Source organism: Spermophilus citellus (assembly GCF_964194105.1).
Source record: "Spermophilus citellus genome assembly, chromosome: 1".
Classification (NCBI taxonomy): Eukaryota; Metazoa; Chordata; class Mammalia; order Rodentia; family Sciuridae; genus Spermophilus; species Spermophilus citellus.
In genome coordinates, this window is record NC_138182.1 from 3070686 (window position 1) to 3090923 (window position 20238).

Below are 20238 nucleotides of genomic sequence, written 5' to 3' on the forward strand. Positions count from 1 at the left end.
CTCATTGACATGATGGAGGATGAGCTGGGCTCTCATTTCAGCCATGTCCTGGCAGGTTGTACTGAGCCTCCTAAGTCAGTTTGCACACCTGTGAAATGGAGGCAGTAGGACCTGTCTGAAAACTGTTGTTTGGCTTGTTAAATAAGATGCCAGCTGACTGTGGTACCTGGTGGACACTGAATACACGTTAGTTCCCTTCCTCTAAAGGGGTCATGGTGTCTTTGGATTCTTTTCCTTGCATTTTCACCATTGATTTTTATATTAGAAATGAACTATATATTATAAGAACTTTTTCTTGTTGACTGTTCATTAATGAGTATTTAAACTTTAATTGAATTAAAAAACAATTCTTTGGGATTTGGGCTTTAAGATCAACCTGTTCATTTATTCTCTCTCTTTGTGCAAACATTTTTTTTTTTTGCATTCTTTTATGTCCCTGAGAATTCGAGGGACAGAGCATGGAGTCTACCCTGGGGAGCCCTTGGTCTCCAGTGGCCTTAGGCCTGAGACTCCCATGCCAGAGGCACAGTAGCCTGGCAAATGCCACCATGATCATTTTCGTGGGAATTAACAAAGGACAGCTGTCACAGTGACATCCCGGGGCTTTGATGGGCTGTACCTAGGATTGCGGTTTTGTCTGTTTGGCAAGAGGTGCACCATAGCAGGTGTGTGTTGGCCCATGGAATCACATACACCTGGTGTCCCCCGAGTTGGCAGCAGGCGGGACTTGTCTCATAATGGTGAAGATGCTCAAGGGTGTAAATTCAAATCTTGGCGTCGAACAGAATGTTCTCCTACTTACAGATGTTTTCTTTACTTTCAGGGTGGTTGTGATGGCTCTGGCTGCGGAAAATGTGACTGCCATGGAGTGAAGGGACAAAAGGTAAGTCCCCAGACGTTGACAGCACCTCCTCTTGGATTGCCTTCACTGTGGAAACCATTCGAAACTAACACACGTGCTGAACGGTGGGCCTCTTGTGGTAGATCCTCACTGCTGTCTTAGTGATTCCCCAGAGCAACGCAGGGGGAGCAAAACCATCTGAGCGTTATTCTGAATGCTAATATTCTTATAAGCTTTTCTCCAGAGATTGTGATAATTACTGGCAATGATTGCACACAAAGGGATTTGGATCTCTTTTCTTTTTGATTTTGAAGGAACAGTGTCCTGGCAGGAAATTGTTTGACTCAAGCATCCTTTTTAGAATCGATGGACAAGAACTAAATTTAGGATTTGTCTGAAAAAAGAAAAATATTTCTATTCAATTTGAGGGACTTCTATTTAAATCAGTCTTTTAAAATAATTTTTTCATTCATCACATTCTTGTCCCAATTTATTTACAAAATGGTAAACATTTATTTTCCCCCAAATTATAAAATCATACTATATTTGTGTTTGATCAAGCTCTCTTCTCATTTAAGAAACACCAATCCAGACAAAAACTTTTTGTTGGCCTGAGGGTGGAGTCTGGATTTTATACAAGGGACAGAAGCTGTGTCCTGAAGCTGTGTGAGTCACCCTGGCAACCCTGGGTGGCAGTGAGGAGGTGGAGCCCACTGTGGCAGTGCAGCACAGTCTGGGGCCTGCAGGGGGCAGTGTGCTCCTTGGACCACTTGCTGTCTTCAGAGCAGGAAGGTGTGTCTGGGCCAGCAGATCCCTCCTCCTCTCCCTGAAGGGCATGCCTCAAGTTTTATGGGGTCTCAGACCACCTAGGAAATGCCCAGTTCTACCGTATAGGAAATTGTTTAATTTTTTTCCCAGCTATTTGCTGATGTACTGACATTAGTATTTTTATAACCACACTGCCTGGGGGTGGTGCTCTCTTGCCAGGGCAGTCTCTGAATTCAGAGGTGTGGGAAATAGCTTGGCACAGTCCACCCGCATGCTCTGCTCAGGCTCTTACTAGGATTTTCTCTGGCTAGTTGAAGGTGCATTTTCAAGAGTTATAGACAGTGGAGGCCTGTACTTCCCATACCACAAGACTTAAGAAAAGTCTAACTTGAATCATACACACGAGCACACAAACTAACAAAGACATCCTTAAAACCACACACACACACACAAAAACAGAACTTTTCAAGGCAATAGGTGGGAAATTCAGGCTCACGTGAGCACTTACGGTTTCCCTTGTGTCCTTAAAGCCGGGTCTGCAGAGGGCGGTGAGTGTGTCACTCTGCATGGGGGAAGTCCATCACCTGCTGGCCTGGTTCCCTGCTTCCTCCAGCGGCCCGGTAGTGCCCCTAAGACTCTCCTACTGTGTACACACCTATAAACTGATGTGTAGTCCAATCCATTTGACCCTGAAGTCTGTCCATCCAAATATACCCAGGACGACTTGTTGGGGTACAGCTTTCTCAGCAGTTTTGGCTGCTGTCCTCCCAGCCCGGTGACCGACACAGAGCACGTCCACACAGAGCTGGCCACAGGCTGCAGAGGAGGCTGGGCACAGTGGGCCACCAGGGGGTCTTGAGGGCCTGCTCCAAGAAGCAGGTCCCCTGCATTTCACTTCCATGTTGCTGACCTACAGCGGGGGGACACTCTCTGAGGCCAGGCCTGTGCTGATGGTATGCAGAGGCCCTGCAGGGCTGTGTCCTGTGGCCGGGAAGGCCGAGGAGGCGTGTGCTGTCTGAAAGCTGTCCTGAGGCTGCGCTGCTTGCTGTCTTGCGATGAGGTTTCATGCTGGCCTCCTAGTGAGACCAAGAGGGCCTTGGAATTGGGAAAGCCCAGGGCTTCCTCTAAGACCGATGGAAGGTGTGGGATTCTGCCCTGCCCCGTCGAACCCAGCACTCTCTTCTCCACCTCCCACTCTGTGATTTATTGGATTATTCAATAAAGAACACTCGAAACGCTGGCGACCTACAGGTTCAGCCGTGCGGAATTTGCGTTTTAGAGACTGGAATTACCGAGTGGACCTGAAGCCTCCTGGAAGCACTTGCAGTCGCCAGGTGACTCTGTTACATGACTTCAACAAAACCATGGCGCGTTCTCTTCTCATCTCGGGCGTAGACAGTCCAGTCCTGTGGTTCACCCGCACCGAGAGAGCAAAGAGGCCTTCCTCCCTCTGACCCAGGAAATTTTAAACTTCCACTTATTGTCTCGATGGCCTGGTCAAACAATTGCTTTGGAGATGCGAGGCGCCTGGTACTCTCCTGAGCTTCAGTTACAGACGGGGTTCCATTTCTGTCATCCTGACGTCACTGCCAAAGGCACCTGCCCCAGTGGGCAGCATGAGCAGCTGGTCCCCTCAGCTCTGTGGCCATCCTCAGAGCGTCGGAGTCCTGCGCTCTGGTCCCGTGATGGGGTGTAGAAGGAGGCCTGCGAATCGGTGCTTGGTTGGGTCCTCAGTCCTCATGGGGTCTGATGATATTCTCCAGAGTCTGCAGATTCAACTCATTTTGATTTGTTTTAAAAAATAGGATCGGGGAGATAGATAGCTGAGGCAGAGTTGGAGTCGCCTATCGGGACAGTGTTGCAGCTTGGGAAATGCGGAAATTATTGTTTCTGAGGCTGCTTTCTTGTATCCCTCTGAGGAACATCTGAACAGTGTTACTTACAACCCGGCAGACCCTGCACGGGAACTGGAATATCTGCACTACGAATTGCCACCTCTTTGGGGGTTAATTTCTGCTCTCCATGGAGATGGTTGATGGACAGAAGCCTCAGGCTCTTGAGGGGCTGTGAACAGACTTGATGTGGCATCAGGGCTGACTGTGATCTGCTTGTTATCAAGTCATCAATGAGTGCAGCAGTCAAACTCATCAGGCTTTTCCTGACTTCAGAGGCTCAACTGTCTCTTCCCACTTGCCTGCAAGGCCACTCAGGCTTTCAGATGTTTTCTGTTAGGTAATTAGTGTGGCCTTGCACACAATGGCCTTGTGTCCCCTGAGGCTGCAGCTGTGCCCCCAGTGGGAACACTATCTACCTAAACTGATGAGGACTCTGGATGCTTGCCTACTCAGAAATGGCCATGTTAAGCTCTTCTTTTGTTGCTAACCTGATTTTCTCAGCTATTTAAGATGGTAGGGAAGGCAGCCCCTTCTCAGGAGTTACACTGTGTGCTTGGAAGTTAAACATGGGTATGTTGCTGGAGTAGAGTTTGTGCAAGAAGTCTTGTGTACCCATGTCTGTCTAAGACCACCACTATCTTCCACAACCCTGGAGGGCTCAATAAGGGGACTTAAACGAGGGCAAGACATGCTCATGAAATGAACCATAAGTTGAGAGGAAGTATCAAATTCCAGGAGAAGCAATTGAGAAAAAAAAATGCTCTGCTTGTTCTGAGGAAGGAGTTGTTCCATCGAAGAAAGGGACAGCTGGAATCATAACTCAGAGGGACAGCCTTTGGATGCAGCAGAAACCAGGCCATGGGATATAGATGAGGCTCAGTGGTAGAAAACATTTGCCTAGCATGCATAAGACCCTGGTTTGATCTCCAGCTCTGCAAAAGCAAAACAAAGTAATACCTAAATCTTTAAGGGGAGGGCATTTTGACTTGTGTCAAGACATGCAGAGGTACCCCTGCAGTGAGGATTGGTGTCCTCATCCCTTCTGCCCATGGGAACCTCTGGCAAGTACTCTGTCCTGTAGGAAATTTGAGGCTCTAGGTTAAAGTCGGTGACCTCAGTACTTACTGGGCATGTCTCCTTGACCTACCCAGCAAGCAGCAAGTATGGCAGCATTGCTTATGTGTTCTGGACACAAGTCCAAGGTCACTGCCGTCAGTTGCTCCTCAGCCCCTCCCACATCCAGGAAGGTCATGGTCCTCTTGCTCTTCTCAGGTCATGGGTCTATGGTGGGTTTGCCCTGCCCATCTTTGCAAATAGATTCATTCATCCACATGTGTTTCTCCGTGGTTCCTTTAGGCAGTTTTAGAGGCACAAAGCAAGCATTTCTAGGACTTGCTGCTAGGGACATGCCAAAATAGGAAAAAACACCTAGAAGGGGAAGCTGTGGCTCTCACCTCATCCAGGTACAAGGGGTGGGGTTTCCCATCTCTGGGATTCTGTGTGCGGCTCCAGAGGTGTGCAGTGCCCCTGGGGATGGGAGACGTTCCTTGCTGTCCTAACACAGCCAGTGTCCTAGCACATCACGCACCACGTCATGGTCATTTCTATGCTGTAGTGAAGTGATTGCACAACACCTCCAAGTCCAACAGGGCTTTGAAGGTAAAGGATCTTGCTTCTCCTGAGATGATATCATAGACACAGGGTGTTTCCTTAGTTAACTAACTCTTCCTTTTTGAGACAGGGATGAGTGTATCAGTATTTTTAGAAAAAATTCAGTAGTTTTCAATTTATAAATATTTTTTATCGATCTTTCTTTTAATTTATACATAGTTAATAGTAGGTATAATTTTAGCTATGATTTCACTATGAAATAAGAATACAGTGCTTTGTATGTTTTACTTTATAGACAGGTGATTCTCTTTATTATTATTTTTATCTGTGTAGAATAGATTTGGATCATGAAAGATCAGTAAAGAAGATTATCTTTCTGTTTTTCAGTAGAATATTATAATTTTTTTCTCATAAGTTAACTATATTAAGCATGTGGTTTTAAATGCTGAAGGTATCCTGTTTTTTTCCTAGATATTAAATTCTTTTCACTAGAAAATGAGAGTATATCTGTGTAGACTCTTTGAAACTTTAGGTAAGTTACTGATTTGGACGAGTAACAATAAAAATAGTTATTACAAAGATTTATTTAATAAACTCTTACTGTGTGAGAGGCCCTGCATCTGAATTGAATCCACAGTTTCAAATTCTAGTGTATTTCAAAAGAAATTCTATCTTCTCACCTTCATGGTGTAAAATATATAAAATCAAAGTACACTGAAAGTACAACCGTGTAAATATCCAGAGACATTTTCAACCCCAGGATTTGCTGAGTTAGTGCCTCAGCATGTCTGGAATCGCCCTGGTGTTCTGAGGCCAGTGGAGGGTTTTCATGTTCCTAAGGATTTGAATATTCCTGAGAGGCAACAGTGTGCAGTTCAGCCTTTGCCCAGATGTGGTCCTCAGGCCATCTTTGGGATGTCCACAGCTGTCCTTTGGGATGGAAATGGAAGAGGGTTCCCAGGACGGGAGTTTGGGAAGGCAAGTTACCATTAAATGGGCACTTGTCCTTTGCTCTAGGATGTCACATACCTTTCATAAGTGCTGGCACTCCCCATACTCGGTGGACAACAGGCCCCTTCTGTCTCCAAGCCAGGAGCAGCTGTTAGGAAAGAAGGGTTGCTGGACAGCAGCCTCAACCATGGCGTGGGCTCCCGGCCAGCCGGGGACCGCACTGCATCAGTTGCTCCCACTGAGCTGCCCTGACCCTAGAAAAGCGACGCGTCCTAGACAGGCACATGTACCCACACTTGAGCACTAGTGGGACTTCCAGAGCTGTGAGCATCATGAGTGTGAAGTGCACTTGCTGTCCAGCTGTGGTCACCAAGACCCAGCCGCTGACCCCCAGCTGAGACGGGAGGACCTCCAGAACCTGCTCCAGTGTGACAGACACCCCCAGGTCCTGGGCTGGGACGGGTGGAGGACTCGAGTCACAACAGCCTTGGGAGGTAGGGTTTGTAGCTTTTGGATGCTTTTGGTGGAGGAAACACGAGCTGGGCTCGCTTGGGTGGTCTGTCTGGAATCTCGTCCCGTTCTCGCCAACACTGTGATTTTATCATCACTCCCAGAGTCATTATCCCTTTAAACCTGAGGGAGACCAGCTCTCCTTGTGGTAGTGTCCTGACTTCTCCAACACCTCTGCCTGTTTCTGTTGCTAACTGCTTTTCCTGATGTGTTGGTCACGATACCTGAGAAAAACAGCTTGGGAAAGATCTGTTTTGGCTGGCTCCAAAGCAGAAAGATCATGGCGGAATGGCACGGAGGAGGAAGGCCGCTCAGCCCATGGCGGCCATACAGAGAAGAGAGAGGAAGGGCCAGGGACAAGACCAGTCTTCAAGGCACACTCCCAAGGACCCACTCCTTCAGCTAGATGCCACTCTTACAGTGACTAACACCTCCAAATAGTTCATTCAGATTTTGAGTCCCTTAGTGAGTTGATTAACCCACTGATGAGGCTAGAGGCCTCAGGATCCGATCACTCCCCCAGTCCTCACCTCTGCACACTGTGGCACCGGGGATGAGTCTTTAACATGGGAGGCTTTGGGAGACTTTCCAGATCTAAACCACAACATGCATATATTTACACGTGTTTTCCGAACTCCTCTCCCCACCAGCTTTCCTTGGCCCAGGTCACCTTACGGGGGACGCTGTGTGAAATGCCAGGGTGTTCACCGTGTGTATTGGGTTCCGTGCCTCCAGCCTCTGACTCCACTGGGGGGCCAGGCCTGTTTGTCCGCAGCTGGGGGAGCACCCTGCCCCTCCCGTGCTTGGCTCTCTTGAATGGTGGATGCACACTCTTCCTTTTCCATGTCTGTCGGGCGTCTTGTCATGCCAAGATTTTTTCCAGATGTCCCCTATTTCCTATTTCCACATATTGCACATGAATCATCCTCTGGCAGAGTCATCGTGAGAATCAGTGTGGGTTCCCACATTCACCCACTTGGGTCTTTTTGTCTTGTAGTCCTTTGAAAATGAGGAATTTAAAAAAATGTGGCTCAATCTGAAGGTAACCTGTTGTGTATCAGAGGGAGGCTGCTCAGATGGACCCATGGGAAGTGGGGGTATCTCAGTCCACACACGGAGTCTGTCCTGTCTCCTGCTGGTGACGGTCATCCCTGAGGTGCTCTCGGGCCCTTGAGGGACCCTGTTGGAAGCTCCTCCTTCTTTCTCTCCATGGTAGTACAGTCCCCCCTTTCCCATGTGCTTCTGAGACCAGTAACGACTCTCCACTCGCAGCTGCTTGGAACTCGCCTTAGGTGGGCAGTCAGAAGGGGTGAACTGACTTTGCCCAGAGTTCAGGAGCAGTGGGAACCTCAGTCCCTTGAATGGAGTATGGTGTCCAGGGATGGAAAACCCAGACGCTCCGTGTGGGGTCATGCTGTCATCAGCGATGCCAGGCACGGGCAGTTCTCATCCTGGCTACTTATGGAAAAATTAGTTTTTGTAAATATGATCCCGACGAAACATTGGCTGGCAGGAAGATGGCTTTCTTTTAAAAGAAACAAGACGAGACTGTGTGTTTTAATTCAAGATCAAAGACTTGACATAAAACAGACCCTGACAAACAAGAACTGGGCAATTGGATTTTCCTCCTGGTTGTGGGCTGGCGATCATGAGCATCCAGTCTGTTTCTAGACAGCACGTAAGGCCGCTAGATAATGAGAACTGCACCCTCAAAAATGATGTGAGCAGAGCCCTCGTCCTTGTGAAGCGGGGGAGCACAATGAGCAATTAAACAAAGGAAGAATTAGTCAGAGTTAATGAGCAAGCCAGATGGCACGGGAAGTGGTGCCCCTTTGTTGTATTTCCCCCTTTGGCAAATCCATTAAGATGTCAGAGGTGGACTTGGTCCCCATGTCCCTCACAGCTCAGCCTGCTTCCTTGCTTAGTCACACAGCTTTATGACACTGGGATGCCTACGCAGCCCCAGATGCCATCGACTCTAGATTTCTTCACACGAGAGTCCAGGACAAGACGCTAAAGACATTTTTTGGCTGATTTCTAAAACTTTAATGAAACGATTCCTGTCCAAAGCCCCTCCTCAGGCTTTTCCCTTGAGACTCTTAGATTTTGCTGACCCTCCTGCTTGCAGATCCATCTGTGAATAGATGAAGAATGCCTTGGGAAACAAGATAGATGGGACCTTCTTACACATACCTCATGTCCCATGGATGCCTGCTGGGTCCAGCAGTTGGTCTACCGCCCTCATGCGATGTGAATTCTTTTTTTTTTTTTTTTTAAGAGAGAGTGAGAGAGGAGAGAGAGAGAATTTTTTTTTTAATATTTATTTTTTAGTTCTCGGCGGACACAACGTCTTTGTTGGTATGTGGTGCTGAGGATCGAACCCGGGCCGCACGCATGCGAGGCGAGCGTGCTACCGCTTGAGCCACATCCCCAGCCTGCGATGTGAATTCTGAGGTCTGGATTTTCTGGCAATAGGCAGATAATCCTGTAGTTTAAAAAGGTTTTCACCTGCACGTTTTGCAAAGGAATTAGATCTGCCCACTGCAGTGAGCCATTGGAGCTGGAAGGACACGCTGGACCCCGGCAATCCTGTGCCCTCTCAGTTCCTGGGTGGGTGTCGTGAGCTCCTCTGGGTGCTGTTGGGCTTTGGCAGTGGTGAGTGAGACAGGAGCACTCGCCTTACTTTGTGGTAGAAGGGTCCCTCACATACTGAGCCAGTGACAGTACAGGACACCCCATGCGGAGCACCCTGCTAAGGCCTGAGGAGGGAGGAGGAGGGCCCTGAGAGATCCCTGGGAAGGAGGCTGATCTGGGCGGAGGCCAGGGGAGGACCCAGGTGCTCAGTAGCAGCCCCTGAGATGCAGAGGCAGCTCAGGCTCAGCGATGGGAACTGCCTCCAGACTTGTTTCCCTGTTTTCCGTCAGGTTTGCCCTGAGGGAGGGGATTTGAACTTGTAGGGAAATGGCCACAGCACTAATCCATAGCACTCAGCCCCACACCTCTTCTCACACTTAGGAGACCCCAAACATTAAAGGGCATGTTTTCATGCTTGTGGAGGTATCCTGTCACCCTGTGTCACCTCTCTCCTCTCCCAGTGGATGAGGTGAGTGGACCCGGATGAGTCTTGTTCCCAGGCTCTGGGTGTCCTGTCCCAGGGGGCCGGGTGGGGTTCTTCACAGGGGACCTTTGGACACAGCACTGTTGCTGCTGGCTAGTGGTCATGAGTCACCCGGGGCTGGTGTGGGTGGCGTGCTTGGTGCTGCTGCTCCTGATAAGGACACGGAGCCCCCAGAGGTTTGGGGTCTTGCTTTGAGTCCAGGCAGAGGCGCTTGGTGGAGAGGAGCTCAGCCCCTGTTCCTGGACCACACACAGAGCTGGGAACCGGCGCGACCCCTCGGTCTGGGGCCGAGGGCGTCCTTCCTCCCGGTCAGCACCCTCCCTGATGTGGGACGCTGATTCTTCAGAGACAGTGGCGCGACGGCTAATTGAAGTGTCTTGCCTGCCAGGGCAGAAGTAATGTGCCACGGGGGGCAGCCAGCCCAGGCTGACGACGGCCTTCTGGTCCGGCTCGCACGAGGGGAGCCGCACCTTCTCCTGGATGGACCTCGGGGGGTCACCTGTCTCTGCTTGAGGACCCCGTCCTTTAGGCCCTGCTGCATGCAGCCCCCGAGGTCAGCCACTGAGGCCCCAGAGCCCAGATTTGAAGCCGCTGTGCCGCGATGTTGATGTGAGGGGGCAGCTTGCTTCGCCTTGGGGCGCACCGCCTTGTCTTTGTTATAGTTCTGCTCTGCTCCTCCCACCACGCGCTCCTACCCTTCCCCTGACTCACCTGCCTCCTCCCTCTGCACTTGGGCACACGCACCCTGTTTCCTTTCTAGTGCCTCTTGGTGCACCTCGCGGGACCCCCATCCCCAGGACTGCCTGCCTGCCTCCTTCCTTCTCTGTCTCAGGTGTGTGCAGGGAATCCCCCCCACCCCCCAGCACACTCAGGCGGCACAGTCAGCAACACACCACACACGAGCACACACACACACAGACAGTCTTCAGGAGCCCCCGCTCCTGCCCATGGCCTCCGGGCTCTCCTGCCCACCTCCTCCAGCTGGGCTTCCCCTTCTCCTGAACAGCAGACTTGCAGGCCACCGTCCTGGGAACCTGTGGTGCTGTGACGAGTGGGGAGAGCGCAGGAGTGGGAGGGCCACACTGGGTGGTGACCGTGAAGCAGAGCTGCCGGCCAGCTGGAAGACAGGCCCCAGCAGCAGCCTTGCAGGCTGTGTGCCCTGCAGAGCTGGGGGACATCAGAAAGGGGACCCCGGGTGGAGGCTTCACACAGGATGGGGAGTCCTCTCCTCTTGCCTGCTGGTGCTACTGTAGCAGCATACCTTAGGCCAGGTGACTTTTAGAGACCACAGGAGCTCACTGCTCATAGTTGTGGACACCCAGAGCTTAAGGCTGGGAACTGGTGAGGACCTGCCACCTCAAACGGGGCTGTGGAAGGGGCCGCAGCTCTTGGCGGTCTCTTTTCCGAGGGTACTGATCCCGTCACCAAGTCACCCCACAGGCCCCACTTTCTCATGCTGTGCCCTTGTGCCTGCGAGTTTAACACTCAGAGGCAGCACACGGCTCCACACTCGGCTGGAGGACAGTCACCCGCGTACCTGTGATGATGACGAGGTGTGGCGGCTGCGTCTAGTGTGTTTGTGATTGGGTGGGAACGTCTCCATCTGAGCATGGCCTAGTCATCTGATTGAGTTCTAAGTCTCTAACAGGAGAGGTCCCCATCTTGAAGGTCCCCCCCCAGGTTGGAACGAGTGCTGCCCTCTGGTTTGGGGTCTTTCCTTTAGTGCTTGCCCAGAACCAGCCTTTCTAGGGCAGAGCACTGATCACAGAAGGACTCTGGTGTGCGGACATCACGGTGAAGGAGGGCCAGGCCCAGGACGGGCTCTTGCTTTGCAAGTAGACATTTCCCCTGGGTCAAGTATCTTCCCAGTGACGTGATCTCAAAACTGGGACCAGGGATCGGAGCACTTAGCCTCTGTGCTTCGTTACTGGCTTCTCTTCCGGGGTGTGTGTTGAAAAGGAAGGGTTCTCAAGTCCCCGGAGCCGTCTGGTTTTCCTCCTCTCTGTCTTCAAACCTCATGTGACCCTGAGTAGAAGTGAATAGGCCAGGGAATTGGCTTTTCCTCACTTTCTTCCATCTGCTAATCCACTCAACTCTCCGCATTTTAGTTCTAAGCCCACTTTATCTGGAGTAGGAGGTGGATGCTGATATTTAAAATAACTATATAGATTCCATCTGACTTCCTTAAACCGGGCTTCTGATGACTGTCCCTAGCCTGGAGATAGCTGGGCAGATATTTCTCTGATCTTGCTCTCAGGTAAGGACAGGAACTGGGGAGGGGGGCATGGCTGTTGTCTAGGAGCGGGAAGGCACCGCCCTGCTGGTTTCCTGTCACCTGCTGTAGGGAGTGGCCTTCCTGTCTTCCCTGCCTCTTCCCCAGCCAGGGCCTTTCTTGCACACTCTCTGGGCGAGGTCTTGTCAAAGCTTCCTGCAGGGAGCCCCGTGGATGGCTCACTTGAGAACCTCCTCTGTGCATCCTGTGGTGCCTCGGGCTTCCTGAGGGCTGGGTGACATGGCTCTAGATGCAGTTGAAGGATTTTGCCGCAGTACACTTCCCGTCCTGTGTGGCTTCATTCCTGACGTGGGCACAGTCCCCGAGGCTCCTGCTCCATTGCATGCTTCAGCACCGTTCTGGACAGTGGACGCTGTGCCTCTGGCCAGGAACGTGTGTCTCTGTGTTTCTGTGCTTTCTGTCACCTGGGCCTGGTGCTCCGCGGGTGTCTTCAGGGCTGGACTCTGAGGAGTCAAGCCTGGGGGGTGTGGCTCTGCCCTTGAGGGCACACTGAGGACACTGGGAGGCGCTGGTGCTGGGGCTCTGGTGCTGGTCACCTGCAGAGCAGGTCTCTGACGTCACAGACCCTGAGGTGGCCATCTCCGTGCTATGGCCACACACTCTGGACCTAACACAGCGAGGGCCTGTGCGGACTCTGAGTCAGTCACTGGATGGCTGTTTTTCCTCTTCCTTCAGAAAAGACTTTGACTCCTGTGGGGAACTGGGGTGGGCTCCACTGGTTCGGAATCCCTGTGGGCTTTAAGAATGTCCACTGAACTCGCCAGCCTTCATCTGGGGGAGCAGAAGGCCATTCAGAGGGTCCCCTAGCCAGAGAGAACTTGGCTCAGCTACTGTGTCTGAGGCCGTAGACCTTGGGGCCGGGGACACTGGCCAGGTGTGGCCTGAGACTCTAAAGGCCAGGCTCTCTCTGTTTCTCTGCTCTGATGCATTTATACTTCACCATCCGCCTTTTAATCACTTTTTAAATTCAGATTCTAATTCTAAATTCAAGTATCAAGGGGAAATGTCCTCTATATTATGTATCTGCAACTTAATTTTAATGAGAAAGTTGATACCTCATAACTTAGAGACTATAATACATTTTCCTGCATCTTAGTTCCCAGCCAGAGGACCTAATATTGTAGTTGATTGCCATCAAGTAATTAAGAAAAAAAGAGCAGTAAATCCTACTATAAATTTAATCCTTGAAGTCTATACAAAATAGGTATAGAAAAATCAACACTATGGGAGACTGTAACTTTAAATTTGAACTATTTCTTAATAATTGGGACTTACTTTGGATTTAATTCCTCTCTACATTATCTTTTTTTTTAGATTTTTTTTTTAGTTGTAGATGGACACAATATTTTTATTTATTTATTTTTATATGGTGCTGAAGATTGAACTCAGTGCCTCAGGTATGCAAGGCAAGCGTTCTACTACTGAGCCACAACCCCAGCCTGCCCCCCATCATCTCTACATTATCTTTTGAAAGCAGGGTTGTGAACAGTCGGCGGCGATGTGCATTTACCTGCAGAGGGAATGCCTTTTTCAAATATTGGAGTAGCTGTCGACTGTGCTAAGTGTGCACCATTGTGCTGTATTGATTGTGCTACTGTATTCCTTTCCTGTCTATATTCAGCTTTAAAATCAAGATATTAACCAGAAAACATAACAGAATCTCAACGTGGTGCTTTCCCTGAGTGACTTTGTGCCCCAAGAGAGTCAGTGGTGTTCCCTGAAATTAGGGTTAGAGGGGCTTGTTTGAGGCATCAGATTCACCGGACCACCGTGTTACAGACCCCACCCTGAAGGCTCCAGCTCCACCTGGTCCCCTTGTGGCAGTGGCCAGTCTCCTCTGTGCTACCCTTCCTGAAGTCTCTCTTCTGTTTGTGATTAATGGAGTACTGAAATCCCTGCCGCATCCCAGGAAATGTCATGAGTGATAAGATGTTTCCAAGTAACTTGCCCGGGAGGGAGGGAAGCCATTGGGGGATTTATAACATATGCGTACCATCAGCTACTGTACCCCCCACAAGAGGAGTCCTGGAGGCTTGGAGCTGATAAGCTGATAGTGTGGTCTTACACAGACCCTGGGAGAGTGAATGGATGTTCTAGGCTTGAAAAGAATTAATTTCAGAAGAGTTCCTTCTGGAAGAAACCACAAAACAGATGTGTAAGATAAAGGGGGGATTTCTTTTTGTTTTTGGAACTGGGAATTGAACCCAGAGGCACTTAACCACTGGGCCACATCCCCATCCCTTTATATTTTTTATTTTTGAGACAGGGTCTCACTAAGTTGCTTAGGGCCTTGCTAAATTGAGGAGGCTGGCTTTGAACTTGCAATCCTCCTGATTCAGCCTCCTGAGCCTCTGGGATTACAGGTGTGTGATTACAGCCACTGTGCCCAGCTCGATGTCTTAAAGCTATCATATTTTTTTAAATACCCAGGAAATTATTTTCCTGTGTCAAATTTAGCCACAGAGACACAGATGAGAGGCACCATGGTCACATGTGGTGGGAGGGGAACAAGATGGTGCTGCATTTCACCCTCTTTCAAATCATTCTGTGGCTTCCTGGGAAAGAGCAGGTTTGGTGGACATAGGAGTCATGATGATAATAACAAGATACATGTGTTTAATACTGAAGCCAAAATATTTTAGCTTGTATCATTTGCTTTATGTTCATGCAGCAAGAAGTACCTGGATGTTTGATCCCATTTGATCCTTGGAGTAGTACTGACTGCTCAGCAAGGCAGGCATAGGTGTCCCTGTTCTGCAGGTGGCAAGCTGATTTTCACAGAGCACAAGGGATGGGTACTGCAGTCAGTTCCAGAATCTGCCAGCTCCAGGTGAAGTTTTTACTCATGGAGAGTTAACAGGGCCAGAACTTGGAGGTCCATCCCTCCCCAGAGGGCACATGCCTGCCTTTGTACTCAGGTTGTAAATAGATGCCTTTTGCACCTTCTTGGTGACTTCATATCATTTTCTTGGGATCTTAAACATTTTGTTTTCTGATTCACTTATGAAAGCCTTCAGTGCACAGCTGCCCTGGCTGTGTGCCTGTGCTGAGAGGGTGCTGGAGAAGGTGGACGTGGCCTGCCCTAGCCCACTTGCAGCTGTGGTGCCACATGACCTGCAGCCTGTGGGCACAGAGAATGGGACCAGCAGGTGTCCCCGCAGGGCATTGCAAAACCCATTTTGATAGATAATTGCATTTAATTTAACACATTTTCTAAGGGAAAATAAGCAAAATAGAAAAATTTTCTTAATTTCCAATTTCTCTAAAGTTTAAATCTGAAGAATGTCTTGCATAGCTTGCATGCTTTTGTATTGCTAAATATAATTATCATCAGGGTGTTTCTTTTGCATTTTTCATGTTTACTGTTATCACAGACCAAAAAAAAAAAAAAAAAAAAAAAAAAAGAGCTGGATTGTGGCATTTCCTGACTCTTATGTGTCCTACTTTTGTTCCAAGACCCTGACACTTCCGCTTCATTTCCAAGTTCAAGTCAATAACATCCTCAGCTATGGAGCATGAGAACCGCCCAAGGGCTGCTTGGGTACTTATACACTGATGCATATTTTTCAGGTTTTTGGATAGTGTAGAATGAATCTCTTTGGATCTCAAGATGGTTGGTTTGGGGTGATGAAGAGAAAGCAAACTTCCTTTCTGAGCCAAAGATTTGTTTTGTTTTTGTTCAAACTCAGTACTAGCTCATCATCAGTTATCTGTGTTCCTGAAATCGCTGTCCTTCCCCAAAGTCTTCAAGTCAAGGCACGGCATTTTGATAGATTTCATGGAACTTAAAAAAAAGAAAGGCACTTGGGCAGCTGGGCAGGTGAGCAGAGAGCAGATTCATGCATGGGTTCTGGGCAGCTCTTGCTCTGTGTGGGCCCAGGTCTGCAGCAGGCACCCCTGTGGAGCCAGCTGCACCCTCTTTGACAATACTTTTCACTTAAAAAAGGTTTCAACAGTGTAAGAAAAAATGGAAAAAGCCAAAGTGTTAAGCCACCATGATTGGTCACTTAAGTGTCCCCCAGGATCCTGATCCCAGTATTTCCCAGGTGTTGATTTAGAATCTACATGGAGGCTGCCTCCCTGGTGTGTGGCTGCTGCAGCACCCCCCTGCCTAGGGTGGCCTTGGTGTACCACCCAATGTTAGTCCCTATCTCTCTGGAAGGCCTGCTAGGGAGCTGTGTGGCAAGAGGGCCAAAGAGAAGCAAGTGAAACGGTTCTCTGTTTATTTTAGGATGGGTTTGCCACCACTGGCACATTAGATAGAGCCGTCCTGCTGGGAAAGCCTGCCAGCCTGCTGTCCAGCACCTTTTGCATCTGTACTGTTTAAAAAAAAAATTCAGTGCTGGGAATTGAACCAAGGGTCTCATGTGTACTAGGCAAGGGCTTTGCCAGTGAGCTACACCCATAGCCCTGTTTTCTGCTTCTGAAGATAACTTTAAAATCTGGAGATGAAAAGTGGGATGTAAAGTAACAGGAGGAGGCAGAAACATTAGTGATCTTGATTTGTGTGAGGGCCAATGTTGATAAATCAAGCTTTTAGCAAGAGAAGTTATCACCTTCTTTGGAAGCTATTAAATGATTGATGGGATTTCCCCTTCACATTGGCAAAACCCAGGAGAACCATTTGAATTACCTTAAGCTATACGTTTTCTAAAAACTTGTAGTAGAAGTAGAAGGAAAAACCCTGGAGTACTTTCTACGGTGCAGGGTGCTTAGTTGTAGTTTCTTAGACACTGCTCTGTGAGCACATTTGTCTATGTTAAATTTAAAACTGATTTTTCTGTTTACTAAATGGATGTTAAAAAACTAAGTGAAAAAAAATTTATAGTTCACAATATTTCTGTCACTACCCTCCAAATTCAAGTTACTACTTTTACATTTAATTTTAATTTTGAATTCTAATGAAAATTCTTTCCTATAGTTACTTGGGTCCTTATCAAACTGATTTCTCTCCATTGTGCCCACATTTATGTGTTCAATGGTCCTGAATATTTAATTTTATTAATCATAATATATTAATATAATGAATATTTGACAAAAAAACTTTACTGGTTTAGGGTGCATTGGGGAGTTTTAATCTGAAAAACGGTGCATATTCCCAGAGCTCCCTCTGGTGGCAAGAAGCTGAGCCCAAGCAGCCCCGGCTGCCTGGCCATTCTCAGGGTTCCCCTGCCTGTTCACACAGCAGGACCAGGTTGCATTCTGAAGAGTCTCTGCAGCTTCTCCAAGGAGGGGGTGTTCAGCTGGGATTCTCTGGGGTGTTGGGTGCTGCTGCCTGCAGGGGGCTGAGCTGCCTGGACGGTGGGTGCTGTGTGGCCTGGAGAAAGGTTGGGGCCGAAACAGGATGACGTGTGTGTGTGTGTGTGGGGGGGCGGTTGAGGGGCTACTGGAGGACTCTGAGCAGCCTGGACTTCCACTCGGGGACGGAGTGTGTGGCTGTAGAGCCAGAGGCAGAGAGAGCGCAAATGTTCCTGAACAGCCTGTTTGAGCTTGAGGTTGATGGGAACGTGGAAGTGAGCTGATTTTTCCCTCACAAACTGATGTGCAGAATAGAGTTTTTAGATCAGAATTATCTAGAGTTCTATTTCTTTGCAACAGTTGGTCCATTGGAAATATCTGCGGTGGCTCTCTTCTGGACCCCCCGCCCCCGCCAGCTTTGGCAGTGTGTGACTGGACGCTGTGGCTGTATCCCCAGCCTCTGGCAGCACTGAAATTCACCCGAGAACACGGGCGCCTCGAGTTGCCAGAGTCCATCATGGGTTCTCATGACGCTCCATGCCAGGAGCCATCCCACAGGAGTCTGCCCTGGAACAGAGCCGGATACAGCGTGGTGTTAGGTGCTGAGTCGGTGGCTGTCTTAGCTGGTGGCCTCTGCTGGGCATAGGTGGGCGTGGTTCCAGACAGGGACCTCTTCCACTCAGGAATCCTGGAGCTGAAAGTCCTGTACAAACGTTGCAGTCCAGGTTGGGTCCTGGGAGAAGACATTTCCCCCTACTGGACGTGCAGGCCATCTCCCCTTCTCCAGCCCAGCTGCTGTCTGTCCAGGGACCCCAACAGGTCCCTGTTTTTGGTGCTTCCTAACAAGCCAGGCCATCTGGAGTCAGTGGCCTTGGGAGCCCCCTGGTGGTCAGAGAGAGGAGTCCCGTATCCACAGAGGCTGGGCAGGGTCCGCTTGCTCTAAACCCTGATGGCTCAGGTGAGTCCAGAGTCCCACAAGTAGAGCGTATCTTATAGGATCACAGAGCTTTTCTTTGTTTCTTATGCCTTTTCATTCTTCTCATCCTTTAGATTTGGAAAGATGGGGAAGTCCTTATTTTCAGGAATAACCTCTCAGATTTTTCCCAGTCCCCAAATGAAGTTGTGAAGCTCTCGCACACACCCACCTAGTTGATAGGGAGCCCCTCCATAGACATTCCTGATAGTGACTCTCTGGCATGAGAGGAAATGGAGTGGGGAGAGACAAGATAGCAATGGTCTTTGTACACCCGATGATTGCTCCTTCCTGCTTCCGTGGTGAACATTTGAATGAAGACATCAAGCAATGAGGCAGGATGCCGCTAACCCCAACGATCTGTGCCCTAGGTTTGGTTGGTGAAAGGAATGCAGGGCACTGTTAACAGACGCACATTCCTTAGGAATCTGCCTTGTCCCAGGGAAGCCAGGTGGCCTGCATGCCTTCTTGGGGGGACAAGGAGCCCTTCCTTGTTCCAGCTGTGCCTGTCCTCCCCCTCTCCCCCCAGCAGGGCAGCACCGCTGCACAGCGTCAGGCTCCATGGACACTCCCAGCTCCCAGCGGGGCCTGTCCGGAGTTTTTCCATGACCTGTGACACGGATCACAGCCTGCCCACCACTTTCCCAGCAGCATCGCATTCTGGAAATGGTCCTGCCGATGTGTGATGGTGGCTGGGCTCAAGGAATTGGACTTGTGGAGTTTTTTGGCTGAGTGCTGCCGTCCCCCACTGACTGTGATCCATCATCCACAATCGTTTCCCTGTCACAGGATGCTTGGTGAGCCTCGGCTCCAAGCCAAGTGCTTCATCCGTCAGTTACTTGTAGCCTTGCTGGGAACTAAACTCTCAAGACCCCAGAAGACAGGAGCACACAGCAGAGGCAGCTGTGTCCGGGACAGAACTTTCCCCGTTGCTTCTTCAGCCTGGGCACAGGGGTCAGCCAGGCTGTCATAGTGTCCAAAGGCCCAGGTGTGGGTGGAGGCGAGGGACCCCATCCTCCCAGGACTTCACTGATCTCAGAGTGGATGCATCCACAGCCAGTGTCACGTTGTGCTGCTGGCCACCAGTTCTTAGTTCAGAATTTGTGCCACCCACTGTGTGAATAAGACCATATTCTCGCCTTTGAAGACCTTGCAGTGTGGAGGTGGGGGTGGATCGCGTGGCTCTCTGCCTTTGCTCATAGAAGGCTCCCAGAGACCATGCCATGACAGTCAGCTAGGTGTAAAGGAAGCCCAGGCTCTGACTGCGTTGTGCATGTGCTGAGGCCCCTCGTGAAGAGTCACGATCATATCATCTTCAATGTGAGGGAGAGATTAAAATTTGATTTAAGCATAGGAATTCAGTGTTGGTCATTAGAGCAACCATAATGTAGCCTTTCTAGTAGTTTGGATGGCTGCTCATCCTGGACCTGTCCACTTCAGTTTTTGTTGTAGGTGATTGCATTATTCTCTGGATTTAGAAACTTGATATTATCTCACCATCAGCTGTCCTGGGTGCGTCATTTGTATTTGAATTTCTGATTTGGATATGGAGGGAGATATATTCCAGCATCTGACTTCCTGAACCATGAACATGTTTCTGTAAAGGCCACAGAGGAAAGGACAGAACTGGGTATTATAATTCCTCCCACACTTTCTGGATTCTTTAAAAGTATATGCTTGCTGTAGATAATGTGGTAAGCAAATGTGTTAGGTTGCTTCATGCATAAAATTCCATTTCATGCCTGATTTAGAATGGTTTCAGTCCCAAGATCATCCCTGTGCCAGGTCTTGTCTTGATGAACACAGCATTCTGTCCTTCCCTCCCAAATTCTGAATTTTATCATTTGAGAATATATCAGCACCACTTCTTTTGTTGTCATATAAATTATATACACACACACACACACACACACACACTTTTTTTAAAGTTTTAATTTAAAAAATTTTAATTTTGAAAATTTACCTGTAGTAAAAATGACTTTGGGGTTGGAGTTTTGAGTTTTGTTTTTTTCGTTGGTGGGGACTTGTTGCATGCATACA

The 20238-nt window shown here is 49.2% G+C and overlaps 1 protein-coding gene across 1 annotated transcript in view; it reads left to right on the forward strand.

Moving 5' to 3' along the window:
* The window catches only part of COL4A1 (collagen type IV alpha 1 chain), a 131422-nt gene that overhangs the window by 53862 nt on the left and 57322 nt on the right, over positions 1-20238 (forward strand). The window contains exon 2 of the mRNA XM_081283651.1: positions 824-883. Coding sequence (XP_081139777.1) covers positions 824-883 — 60 coding nt within the window. The remainder of the gene's footprint in view (positions 1-823; positions 884-20238) is intronic.